The sequence below is a fragment of the Oncorhynchus nerka genome, linkage group LG18 (genome assembly GCF_034236695.1).
Source record: "Oncorhynchus nerka isolate Pitt River linkage group LG18, Oner_Uvic_2.0, whole genome shotgun sequence".
Classification (NCBI taxonomy): Eukaryota; Metazoa; Chordata; class Actinopteri; order Salmoniformes; family Salmonidae; genus Oncorhynchus; species Oncorhynchus nerka.
The window spans coordinates 77313730-77328233 of record NC_088413.1 but is presented as its reverse complement, the minus strand read 5'-3'; the positions used below and the strand labels follow the sequence as shown (position 1 = coordinate 77328233).

General features: G+C 41.7%; 1 protein-coding gene across 5 annotated transcripts in view; it reads right to left on the bottom strand.

The window, feature by feature from the left end:
• sh3yl1 (SH3 and SYLF domain containing 1) overlaps positions 1-10836 on the bottom strand; it is a 51777-nt gene extending 40941 nt beyond the window's left edge. For 3 of the 5 annotated variants that reach the window (XM_029688586.2, XM_029688587.2, XM_029688588.2), the window contains exon 1: positions 10704-10835. In XM_029688586.2, coding sequence (XP_029544446.1) covers position 10704 — 1 coding nt within the window. In that variant the 5' untranslated portion in view covers positions 10705-10835. Of the gene's footprint in view, positions 1-10703 lie in introns of all 5 variants that reach the window. The other 2 variants (XM_065004364.1, XM_065004363.1) reach the window with 1 other exon arrangement.
• Positions 10837-14504: the final 3668 nt, after the last annotated feature.

The window sequence follows — 14504 nt, the reverse complement described above, 5'->3', positions numbered from 1 at the left end:
GACCAGGTCATCTGATGCAGCACCATCACTCTCCTTCTTGGTCTAATCGCTCTTACACAGCCTGGAGGTGTGTTGGATCATTGTTCTGTTTAAACAAACAAATGATAGTGGGACTAAGCCCAAAACAAAAACAAATGATAGTGGGACTAAGCCCAAACCAGATGGGATGGCGTATCATTGCAGAAGGCTGTGGTAGCCATGCTGGTTAAGTGTGCCTTGAAATCTACATTAAATCACAGAGTGTTACCAGCAAAGCACCCCAACACCATCACGCCTCCTCCTCCATGCTTCACGGTGGGAACCACACATGCCGAGACCATCTGTTCAGCTAATCTGCATCGCACAAAGAGTGGTTGGAAACAAAAATCTCGAATTTGGACTCAGACCAAAAAAAGGACATATTTCCACCAGTCTAATGTCCATTGTTCGTGTTTCTTGGCCATAGCAAGTCTTATTATTATTAATTATCATCCTCTAGTAGTGGTTTCTTTGCAGAAATTCAACCCTGAAGGATTCATGCAGTCTTCTCTGAACAGTTGATGAATGTTACTTGAACTCTGAAGCATTTATTTAGGCTGCAATCTGATGTGCAGTTCATTAGTTACCAGCCTCCATAAAAACATTTTTTTTTTAAATAAAATAGGTAATGAACTTATTCTGTGCAGCAGAGGTAACTCTGGGTCTCCCTTTCCTATAGCTGTCCTCGTGAGAGACAGTTTCATCATAGTCCTCAATGGTTTTTGCGACTGCACTTGAAGAAACGTTCAAAGTTCTTGAAATATTCTGCATCGACTGACTCATGTCTTGAAGTAATGGACTGTCATTTCTCTTTGCTTATTTGAGCGGTTCTTGCCCTAATATGGGCTTGGTATTTCACCAAAGAGTGCGTCTGTATACCAACCCTACCTTGTCACAACACATTTGATTGGCTCAAACGCATTAAGGAAATTATACTACACAAATGATCTCTTAAGGCACACCTGTTAATTGAAATGCATTCCAGGTAACTACCTCATGAAGCTGGTTGAGAGAAAGCCAAGTGTGTGCAAAGCTGTCAAGGCAAAGGGTGGCTACTTTGAATAATCTCAAATATATATATTTTTTTTCTTCTTCTGGTTAATACATGATTTATTTCATAGTTTTGATGGTCTTCACTATTATTCTACAATGTAGAAAATCGTACAAATAAAGAAAAATCTTTGAATGAGTAGGTGTCCAAACTTTTGACTGGTACTTTTAGCAAAAATGTTTCTATTTACAAGCCGTAGAAACTGAGAATTAGAAGGTTCAGAATTTTTGTGAAACATCACAGTTGAAAAATATGGCAAATAGAAATTAAAACTGGACGGTGTTCAGAGTTAGATGAAAGGGGTTGTGTGGAGCTGAAATATACTGGGGCCGTACAATGTATACACACCCACACTGCCTTGCAAAAGTATCCACCCCCTTGGAGTTTTTTCTATTTTGTTACATTACCTGTAATTTAAATTGATTTTTATTTAGATTTCATGTAATGGACATAAACAAAATAGTCCAAATTGGTGAAGATTATTTTTTTACTCATAAAAAAAAGAAAAGTGGTACGTGGGTGTATGTCTTCAACCCCTTTACTATGAAGCCCTTAAATAAGATCAGGTACAACCAATTACCTTCAGAAGTCACATAATTAGTTAAATAAAGTCCACCTGTGTGCAATCGAAGTGTCACATGATCTCAGTACACACACGTTCTGAAAGGCCGCAGAGTCTGCAACACCACTAAGCAAGGGCCACCACAAAGCAAGCAGTATTATGAAGACCAAGGAGCTCTGCAAACAGGTCAGGGACAAAGTTGTGGAGAAGTACAGCTCAGGGTTTGGTTATAAAAAAAAAAATATATATATATATCTTAAACTTTGAACATCCCACAGAGCACAAAAAAAGGAAAGGCACCACAAACCTGCCAAGAGAGGGTCGCCCACCAAAACACACAGACCAGGCAAAGAGGGCATTAATAAGAGGCAACAAAGAGACCCCTGAAGGAGCTACAAAGCTCCACAGTGGAGTATCTATCCATAAGACCACTAAGCCGTACACTCCAGAGCTGGGCTCTACGGAAGAGTGGCCAGAAAAAAGAAAAAAAAAAGTAAACATGTTTGGTGTTCGCCAAAAGGCATGTGGGAGACTTCCCAAACATATGGAACAAGGTACTACGGTCGGATGAAACTGAAATTTAGCTTTTTGGCCATCAAGGGAAACACTATGTCTGACGCAAACCCAACACCTCCCATCGCCCCGAGAACACCATTCCCAATGTTTTTCCATCAGCAGGGACTGGGAAACTGGTAGGAATTGAAGGAACGATGGATGGTGCTAAATACAGGGACATTCTTGAGGGAAACCGGTTTCAGTCTTCCAGAGATTTGAGACTGGGACTGAGGTTCACCTTCCAGCATGACCCTAAGCATAATGCTAAAGCAAACTCGAGTGGTTTAAGGGGAAACATTTAAATGTCTTGGAATGGCCTAGTCAAAGCTCAGACCTCAATCCAATTGAGAATCTGTGGTATGACTTAAAGATTGCTGTACACCAGTGGAACCCATCCAACTTGAAGGAGCTGGAACAGTTCTGCCTTGAAGAATGGGCAAAAATCCCAGTGGCTAGATGTGCCAAGCTTATAGATACATACCCCAAGAGACTTGCAGCTGTAATAGCTGCAAAAGGTGGCTCTACAAAGTATTGACTTCAGGGGGGGGGGGGGGGGGTGAATAGTTAAACACGCTCATGTTTTGTGTGAGTCTTAATTCTTGTTTGCTTCACAATGAAAAATATGCTGCATCTTCAAAGTGGTAGGTATGTTGTGTATATCAAATGATACAACCCCCCCCCCATAAAAAAATAAAAAATTAATTCCAGGTTGGAAGACAACAAAATAGGAAAAAATGCCAAGGGGGTGAATACTTTCGCAAGCCACTGTAGGTTCAGAACATTTGTGGAACAGCACAGTTAAAGTTAAAATTGTAAAATACATTGCGTCTGTAAAATGTATACGCAGGAAGTAGAAGCCTAAGAGTTGCTGTCCATTAGTTTACTCCAATTAGTGGAGGATAGGGAAAAATATATTTACATTGTAGCTTCCATCAATCTGCATTATTAAAAGCTGATCTACCTCCTAAAGATGGTTTTGTCGTCAACACACACACAGCGTTTGTTTTCTCATAAGGTGAAATTGAGCAAACGGTGTAGAATTTTAGCAACCAGGCACAATATATTATGGAAATCTATATCAGAGTCATAAAAGCTGACTGTACGTCAACCACATAAGCTTCACATAAAAGGCCAAATCCTATCAGAAACATGAGTCATTTTTCACAGCTTAATATGTCGCTTAAAACCTGTCAAACTGATATTAGAAAATTTTGCAACGAAAAATCCTTCCTGTTTGTGTTATTTGTGTTATTTTCTCCCTGATCCCTAAACATCTTTGCTGCGTGCATTTTCTCCCTGATCCCTAAACATCTTTGCTGCGTGCATTTTCTCCCTGATCCCTAAACATCTTTGCTGCGTGCATTTTCTCCCTGATCCCTAAACATCTTTGCTGCGTGCCAGAATCAGATGAGAGAACTTTACGGATGCCATTGGCAACTTGATTGAACGCTTCAATCTGTCAATGTACAACATATTTTCTGGTTTATTTTAGTCTTCTAGTATGGCAACAAGTAATGACAGACTCTGCCAAGTCCAACAACCAGATGTTCCGGTTTTTCTGGGGAAATGGAAAGAGTTCCTGTGACAGGACTTTTGGACGTTAACAGGGCGACATGCCATCTTAACGCCTCCTCCACATTTACTCTGTTATGAGCCTCACAACAGTTCTTTTCTCTTCTTGTCAAGACCAGTATGTAGATGGTCTAGTTTCAGGTGTTTCTTTCACTGCTACGTTAGGCTATCACAGAAGAGAAGCGGCATATATCTAATAATAGACAAGTTGACTAACACAAACCCTACCAAAATGTCGGAAGTTATAAGAAGAAACAGGGCCCATCGTACAGGGAGCTCCAGAAGTATTGGGAAATGATACAATGACTATTAACAAAGAAGTGAAAGTGCAGGCTGTCAGCCTTCATTTGAGGGTATTTTCGTCCATATCAGGTGAACTGTTAAGAAATCACAACACTTTATACACATAGCAGAACCCCCCCCCCCCCCCCCCCCCCATTTTAGGGAACCAAAAGTATTGGGACAAATTCACTTGTGTATTAAAAGTAGTAAAAAAATACAAGTTTAGTACTTGGTCCCATATTCATAGCACGCAATGACTACGTGAAGTTTGTGACACTACAAACCTGTTGGATGCATTTGCTGTTTGTTTTGGTTGTGTTTCATGTTATTTTGTGCCCAATAGAAATGAATGGTAAATACTGTATGGTGTCATTTTGGAGTCACTTTTAATTGTAAATAAGAATGGTTCTAAACACTTCTACATTAAAATGTGGATGCTACCATGGTTACGGATAGTTACTGAATTAATTTGTTAATGATGAGTAACAAAGTTAGACGCACAAATATAACTGTCCCAAAACTGAGCACACAGTAAATTAGGCTTAAAAAACATTTTTTTTTATTTTTTTAAAAAGGGCACTGCCTGTACAGCTCTTTCTACATTAGCAGGTCAGGCCTCAGATGTTCACTTTATTACATGTAGTTAGGCAGTTTCAGGTGAACAGCTGACCCGCTCATCACTAACACATCTGCATGTCTAGCAGATCCATTAGTAACTAATGAGAACATCAGGCCTCAATAGGAGGCCGTCAAATCACCACCACGCTAATGAACGCAGACACTAATGACTATCCAATTACTGCTAATACACAGTTAACACACGGCTAATGAACGTTCAGAGAGAGCGAGAGAACTAATTAATGAAGGGAAAAAAATCCAGAGGGTTTTTGAATGAGCTGGTTAATTAGTGATAAGCAGTCTGAATGAAGACCTGGGCTGGAGACTGTGGCCTGGGTAAGATCACATGAACTACAGTATATTTATTTTATTTTACCTCTAGGCAAGTCAGTTAAGAACAAATTCTTATTTTCAATGACGGCCTTGTTCAGAGGCAGAACGACAAATTTGTACCTTGTCAGCTCGGGGGTTTGAACTTGCAACCTTCCGGTTACTAGTCCCACGCTCTAACCACTAGGCTACCCTGCCGCTCCAGTACTGTTACACATTCATTTAACCTATACACTGTCAGAGATACACGCATACGGACAATTTCCATCTAAACAAGGACCCATGAGCAACATGTGAAGTTCATAGAAGCATGTCAAAATTGGGGGGAAAAGAAAGTTAAGAATTCATATGAGAAATTAAGCGACATTTTTTTGGGAACCATTTTCCATCCCAACCATGTGGAATGGAGAAAAAGCTTTGATTTCTGATCAGATGGAAAAAGTCTTCATACCTCTTGACATTCTTACGTTACAACTTATTCTAAAAATAAAATCAAAGTTGTATATATTTTGTTCTCACGCGAATGACACACCATGACGACGAAGCAAACAGTTTTTTTTTTCTTCGAAATTGTTGATAATTTATTAAGATATGTAAATGTGATATGTATGTAAGTATTCAGACCCTTTTAACTCAGGACTTTGTTGAAGCACCTTTGGCAGTGATTACAACCTTGACTCTTCTTGGGTTTGATGCAACAAGCTTGGTACACCTGTATTTGGGGAGATTTTCCCATTCTCTGCAGATCCTCTCAAGCTCTGTCAGGTTGGATGGGGAGAATTGCAGCTATTTTCAGGTCTCACCAGAGATATTTGATAGAGTTCAAATCCAGGCTCTGGCTGAGCTACTCAAGGACATTCAGAGAATAGTCTCGAAGCCACTCCTGCATGGTCTTGGCTGTGTGCTTAGGGTCGATGTCCTGTTGGAAGGTGAACCTTTGCCCCAGTCTGAATTTCTGAGCGCTCGAGCAGGTATTCATCAAGGATCTCTGTACTTTTTCAGTTCATCTTTGCCTCAATCCTGACTAGTCTTTGCCACTGAAAAACATCCCCAAAGCATGATGCTGCCACCACCATGCTTCACAGTAGGGATGTTCCCACCACCATGCTTCACCATAACGATGTTCCCACCACCATGCTTCACCATAGGGATGTTGCCAGGTTTCGGCAAACCACAAGCAGGCTGGCAAGTGCCTTTTACTGAGGGTAGTCTTCAGTCTGGCCACTCTACCATAAAGGCCTGATTGGTGGACTTCTGCAGAGATGGTTGTCCTTCTGGAAGGTTATCCCATCTCCACAGAGGAACTCTGGAGCTCTTCAGAGTGACCATTGGGTTCTTAGTCAAGGTTCTTGGTCACCTCCCTGACCAAGGCCCTTCTCCCCAGACTGGTCGGGCGGCCTTCAATGGTGCATAAATGTTTTGGTACCCTTCCCCAGATCTGTACCTCGACACAAAGTGGAATACACCAGATTATAAAAAAATGTACAAAACTCTAATGTCCAAACTTGTGAAACAGACATCTATATGATTGTTTCAGACTTGGTCTAGACTAACCAAATGTAGTCTTGTTTGGGGACAGAAGACGACATAATAATAATAATGATGCATTTCTCTATAGTACAGATCAGGGACCCATTATGTAATTCTGTGGTCACCAACCTTTGAGTCAAATCAAAACTGCACTTGTCACATGCGCCGAATACAAACAGGTATAGACTTTAATGTGAAATGCTTTACTTACAAGCCTTTAACCAACAATGCAGCTAAGAAAATATTTACTAAATAAACTAAAATGTAAAAAGTGCTTTAATTTAAACGGAAAGTAACAATTGTGAGGCTATATACAGGGGGTACCGGTCAATGTGGAGGCTATATACAGGGGGTACCGGTCAATGTGGAGGCTATATACAGGGGGTACCGGTCAATGTGGAGGCTATATACAGGGGGTACCGGTCAATGTGGAGGCTATATACAGGGGGTACCGGTCAATGTGGAGGCTATATACAGGGGGTACCGGTCAATGTGGAGGCTATATACAGGGGGTACCGGTCAATGTGGAGGCTATATACAGGGGGTACAGGTCAATGTGGAGGCTATATACAGGGGTACCGGTCAATGTGGAGGCTATATACAGGGGGTACCGGTCAATGTGGAGGCTATATACAGGGGGTACCGGTCAATGTGGGGGCTATATACAGGGGGTACCGGTCAATGTGGAGGCTATATACAGGGGGGGTACAGGGAGGCTATATACAGGGGGTACCGGTCAATGTGGAGGCTATATACAGGGGGTACCGGTCAATGTGGAGGCTATATACAGGGGGTATACAGGGGAGGCTATATACAGGTCAATGTGGAGGCTATATACAGGGGGTACCGGTCAATGTGGAGGCTATATACAGGGGGTACCGGTCAATGTGGAGGCTATATACAGGGGGTACCGGTCAATGTGGAGGCTATATACAGGGGGTACCGGTCAATGTGGAGGCTATATACAGGGGGTACCGGTCAATGTGGGAGGCTATATACAGGGGGTACCGGTCAATGTGGAGGCTATATACAGGGGGTACCGGTCAATGTGGAGGCTATATACAGGGGGTACCGGTCAATGTGGAGGCTATATACAGGGGGTACCTATATACAGGGGGTACCGGTCAATGTGGAGGCTATATACAGGGGGTACTGAGTCAATGTGGAGGCTATATACAGGGGGTACCTGGTCAATGTGGAGGCTATATACAGGGGGTACCGGTCAATGTGGAGGCTATATACAGGGGGTACCGGTCAATGTGGAGGCTATATACAGGGGGTACGGTCAATGTGGAGGCTATATACAGGGGGTACCGGTCAATGTGGAGGCTATATACAGGGGGTACCGGTACTGAGTCAATGTGGAGGCTATATACAGGGGGTACCGGTCAATGTGGAGGCTATATACAGGGGGTACCGGTCAATGTGTGGGGCTATATACAGGGGGTACCGGTCAATGTGTGGGGCTATATACAGGGGGTACCGGTCAATGTGTGGGGCACAGGTTAGTCGAGGTAATTTGTACATGTAGGTAAGAGTAAAGTGACTATGCAAAGATAATAAATAGTGAGTAGCAGTAGTGTAAAATCAAAAGGGGGGTGGGGGGGGTCAATGCAAATAGCCCGGGTGGCCATGTGATTAATTGTTCAGCTGTCCTATGGCTTGGGGGTATGGGGGTAGAGGCTGTTAAGGAGCTTTATGGACTGAGACTTGGCATTCCGGTTCCGCTTGCCGTGCGTCTATGACTTGGGTGACTGGAGTCGGATCATTTTTTGGGCCTTCCTCTGACACGCCTAGTATATAGGTCCTGGATGGTAGGTAGCATGGCCCAAGTTATGTACTGGGCTGTACACACTACCATCTGTAGTGCCGTAAGGTCAGATGCCAAGCAATTGCCATACCAGGCAGTGATGCAACTGTTTAGGATGCGCTCGATGGTGCAGCTGTAGAACTTTGATGATCTGGGGACCCATGAAAATACCTTTGTCTCCTGAGAGGAATTAAGACAATCCATCTTCAAAACTTTCTTGGTGTGTTTGGACCATGATATATTTTGTTGGTGATGTGGACATCAAGGAACTTAAAAACTTTCGACCTGCTCCACTACAGCTCGTTGATGTGAAAGGCGGCATGTTTGGTCCTTCATTTCCTGTAGTCCACGATCATTTCCTTTGTCTTTCTCACGTTGAGAGGTTGTTGTCCTGGCACCACACTGCCAGGTATCTGACCTATCTATAGGCTGTCTCGTCATTGTCGGTGATCAGGCCTACCACTGTTGTGTCGTCAGCAAAGTTAACGATGGAGTCGTGCTTTGCCATGCAGTCGTGGGTTAACAGGGAGTACAGCAGGGGACTAAGCACGCACGCCTGAGGGGCCACAGTGTTGAGGATCAGCTAGATGTGGCTGGGGGTACAGCATTTCCTTCACATGCATCACTTTAGACAAGTGTGTCTGGGTAAGAATCTAATAATTATAACATATTTACACCTGGACATTTTAAATATTCCTACTATGCCAGTAACCATTTCACTGTACCGTTTACACATTCTGTGTCCTCCGCAATGTGATGAATAAACATACATTTAATTACATATAGTGTGTGTTTACCAGAGACAGTAATGCGAACAACAACATGACCTGCACCAAAGTCAGATTAGGATGTAGGCCAAGGACTCGATAAAAACGTTTATTTTTTACCTGGAGATTTTCCTTATTGTAAGCTACTACTTTTAGTTGTGAAATCTTTGATTGTTTTGAACATGGTCCATACATGTGAATCCTTAAAGAGATGGGTGGGGCTTAAGGCTTAAGAGGGTGTGAACCATACTGAATGGGTGTGGACAAAGAAGAGCTCTCCAGTAGGTGTACCAAAAAACATTCACGGGCCATTTTCTTAAAAGTGGGGTTACAGGTTTATCTACTTTCAAAGCAGAATTACTTTCCCACTGTTCCTCAAAAACAGTGTATGACATACCATTGTATTTATTATAGCAGTGAGTTTTTACTCTTATTAACATATTTTCCTCTATGAACAAGTCTTATAAATTGAAAAATTATTTTTTTACAGCTTATTAGCGTAAATTACACCTAATATGTTCCCCCTGTTGATGATGCTCATTATATATCTCTAAAGATGAACTAAAAGATTACATGTAACAAAAATTATACGAAATTATGTGAAACATTTGCTGATGCTAATATGATGTACAATACTCCATTATGTTTCTATATGATAACAATAGCATAATATATTTAATATGCCATATACTATTTTTTTTTTTACAGTTTCATTAACTCTAATTACCTTAATCATTATGACACACCCCTCACTATTGTCATTGGTTACACTAATTGCACTGTTTGTCTACATAACCTGGTTCATCACATTACCCTGAGGAAGGCACAGTGATGCCGAAACATTGGTAAAGACCCATTAAATTGCTGGGAGATTTACACATGGAGCGCAACTTTATTTTGATAGTTTATTCTTTACAACGCAACAACAAAAAAACATCACTTCAAATGTAGCTACATAAAGACCAAAATGAGGTGGTCGGTCACATTTGATTATTTCTATCAGATCAACACACATTTGTCATGCAAATCAAACGTTGTAAAAGTAGGCCAGACCTGTTTAGCATCATTAGCATGTTTCTATGACAAACAATGCTAAAGTTATTGTAAACAAGTTATTTAAATTAAGTTCTATATGATCCGATTATTTCTCTCGAATCAACACAAGAACATATGCAAATCAAAGGTTGAACAAGTAGGCTAGAAATGTTTTGACAAAGTACTACTTGTTTTGACATTCATGACAATCAATACAAACGTTATGACAAGAGATTGAATAACGTCTGTTGAATGTCTGATATAAAACCTACTTCGGGGAATAAAATACCTCAACGTGTTTGCTTATCACGTGACTTTCCTGTTTCTCTCCTGTTTTATCTAACAGATTATTTTCATATTTCATATTATTCTCAACAAAAGAGAGAAAAGCCGTCATATCCAAACTAGTTTTAAAACTTTCATCGTTGTTTGGCCAAACTGACCGTCATTCTGTGCCTCCCACAGACGAGAGGGAGGCAGTATAAGTCCGGAAACACAGTTGCTACAGCATACCAACTCCACAAAACACATTTAATGAGCTATAACTAGGTATATAAAAAATGGGATACTTACTTTTATCAACTGTGACTTGTTTCGCTTCAGTTCGTCAGTTAGTTTGTTAGACTTCTACCATAGTCACCTGCGGCAGGTAAGTAATAAAATAGCGTCCTTACACACCTGTTCCCCTGGCTGTCTCGTGTGCTGCCAGAAAGACCTCGTCTCAATTTAATTACACTCATACACATCAAATGGTCACATGAACAATCAAACAGAAACATATGGAACTATGAATTCCCATTATATGGAAAAGGTAACACAAATTAGGTATGCGTGTCATCTATAGACTGTTTTCAACCGTTTTAATAACTTTACAGACAGGCAGCGTCTGGACAGCCGGATAAGGGAATGTGACGCCTATGCCATCAACATCAGGACCTGCTTGCGCGCTCACGTGTGTTGTAACTGCAGTGCGCGTACCGGCAGACATAAGTATATACAGGTAGGCCTACCATTAGCAAAGTGTTGTTGGCCAATGCGTTGTCATTCTTTGAAGAATCATTCCCTGACTCTGTCACTACAGGAAAAGCCACTCTTTGTAAACAGGATTCTAAATAATACAATTCTCTGGGGCGGGGCGGCAGGTAACCTAGTGGTTAGAGTGGAGGGGCGGCAGGTAGCCTAGTGGTTAGAGTGGAGGGGCGGCAGGTAGCCTAGTGGTTAGAGTGGAGTGGTTAGAGTGGAGGGGCGGGTAGCCTAGTGGTTAGCCTAGTGGTTAGAGTGGAGGGCGGCAGGTAGCCTAGTGGTTAGAGTGGAGGGGCGGCAGGTAGCCTAGTGGTTAGAGTGGAGGGGCGGCAGGTAGCCTAGTGGTTAGAGTGGAGGTGCGGCAGGTAGCCTAGTGGTTAGAGTGGAGGTGCGGCAGGTAACCTAGTTGGACTAGTGGTAACCAAAAGGTTGCAAGATCAAATCCCCGAGCTGACAAGGTAAAAATCTGTCATTCTTCCCCTGAACAAGGCAGTTAACCCACTGTTCCTAGGCTTTCATTGAAAAATAAGATTTTTGTTCTTAACTGTCTTGCCTAGTGAAATAAAGGTGAAATTAAATTGACAAACTCTCCCTGAATCAACCTTAACGAAACCATTAGTGGGGTGTGTCACTTTCTGGGCAAGTTGCACAGTTAGAAGCTCCACTTAATTTGACAATTTCAGATTCTAAAACAAAGCTTGTCTATTATATTGACACGATATTGGACTGTTTTCTCTAACAATGGGAATAAATGACTGCAAGTGGGAAAAGTCTATCCAATGAGAGGTCAGATTTGCATCTGAACAACAGGCACAACTCTGATATAAAATTGTTTTTCTCGAAGTTGCCCGGGATGCCACGTGTGTTCACGTATAGGCAGAGGGAGACATTCTTAATAACCTAAGCCTCCCTCTCCCTGCTTTAAACCTAACCTTAACCACACTGCTAACCTTATGGCAAGACCTAACCTTAAATTAAGTTTGTCTTCTTTAGAAAGGTTTATGATATGGCCAATTTTGACTTTGCAACTTGGCCATATGATGGGAACATATATGTTAGGAGGCCGGAGGTCAGTGTTCATGCAAGAATTTGGTTCTGGGATCCTAAATGAGTTGCCTATCTGATAAATATAGGCTACGTCATGTAAAAATACACATTGTGACCCTAAGCACATTGTCTTCTGTTATTCGTCTTCCCAAGTATTTTGTGAAGATGAACTGGGCATATTTGATGCAGTTGTGTGTGTTTTGAGCACAGACTCTCAAACAACCTAAATGCCATAGGCTTCAAGAGTAAGACCAGTCTTTGTTTTTACATGAATCTATTGTGGACAGATCTACATAAACATCCCTGGTATCGTAGAATCTGACAGGAAGGAATGTGTGGATTAACAGCAGGAGTAGTTCTGGTTTTTCATTGGTTATTTGGACATATCACGATTTCGCAGGTGTTGGCAACTTTCACATTTTGGAAGGGAAGAGGACATTCAGCCCTTAAACTTGCACAGAGAGAGAGTGGAGCTCCTAGATCTGGTTCCACTCATCTTTAGATCTTCTAACATACAGTGCATTCGGAAAGTATTCAGACCCCTTGACTTTTTCCACATTTTGTTACGTTACAGCCTTATTGTAGATTTGTTAAATTAAAAAAAAAAAAAATGCTCCTCATCAATCTACACAAAATACCCCATAATGACAACGCAAAAACAGGTTTTTAGAATTCTTTGCAAATGTGTAAAAAATGTAAAACATAAATACACAATGTACATAGGTATTCAGACCCTTTGCATCCTGTTTCCATTGATCATCCTTGAGATGTTTCTACAACTTGATTGGAGGCCACCTGTCTTAAATTCTACTGATTGGGCATGATTTGGAAAGGCACACACCTGTCTACCGTATCAGACCTACTCATTCAAGGGTTTTTCTTTATTTTTACATTGTAGAATAATAGTAAAGATATCAAACCTATGAAATAACACATATGGAATCATGTAGTAACCAAAAAACTATTAAACAAATCAAAATAAATGTTGTATTTGAGATTCTTCAGTGGCCACGCTTTGCCTTGATGACAGCGTTGCTGAAGACTCTAGGCTGTGTTCGCTGCCAAAGGTTCTTCAACACTATACTGAGTAAAGGGTCTGAATACTTATGTAAATGTGATATTTCAGTTGTTTTATTTTTATACATTTGCAAACATTTCTAAAAACCATTGTGTTTGCTTTGTCATTATGGAGTATTGTGGGTAGTTTGATGAGGGGAAAGAGCACATTTTAATCCATTTTAGAATAAGGTTGTAATGTAACAAAATGTGGAAAAAGTCAAGGGGTCTGAATATTCCCCGAATGCCCTGTATATAGACCCAGAACTTAATCGAGCAGCTGACCAATTACGCAAGACTTTAGGGGGTTGCTGGGAGTAATTATTGCAAAATGACCAGGGAACATTGCTGCTCACAACTGCACAAATACAAAACAGCATAATCACACTTTATATCTGCATATATTAATCGCCACTTTCTCATGACATTTCTCATTGAAGGGGACGTTTTGAGACATCATGCTAGAAGTGTTGTGGTTGTGGGTACAGACTTATTTCAGCCACACCCTGTGATGACAGGTGTATAAAATCGAGCAGACATCCATGCAATCTCCATAGACAAACATTGTCAGTAGAATGGCCCGTACTGAAGAGCTCAGTGACTGTCAACGTGGCACTGTCATAGGGTTTTATGCCCTGCTAGAGCTTCCCCCGGTCAACTGTAAGTGCTGTTATTGTGAAGTGGAAACGACTAGGAGCAACAACGGCCCAGCCTCAAAGTGGTAGGCCACATAAGCTCATAGAACTCGACCGCCGAGTGCAGAAGCACCGTGTAACAATCATCTGTCCTTGGTTGCAACACTCACTATCAAGTTCCAAACTGCCTCTGGAAGCAACGTCAGCACAAGGACTGTTCATTAGGAAGCTTCACGAAATGGGATTCCATGGCCGAGCAGCCGCACACAAGCCTAAGATCACCATGCGCAATGCCAAGCGTCGGCTGGAGTGGTGTAAAGCTCACCGACATTAGACTATGGAGCACTGGAAACACATTTCGTGAAGCTTCATCCCCTCCCCTCCTGCCCTCCTTTTCATCTATTTGATGAACAGGCTTGTTGTGCCCTGACAATCTACAAAAATGTCACACACACAAGCACTGCTCTACCCTCCCACATATTACACATGATGCACCACTCCTCTTGCCCCTTACCCAGAGAGTCTAGTACCTTCCCCTGGTTACTTTGATCAGTTCTCACACACACACACACACACACACACACACACACACACACACACACAGCAGCAGCAA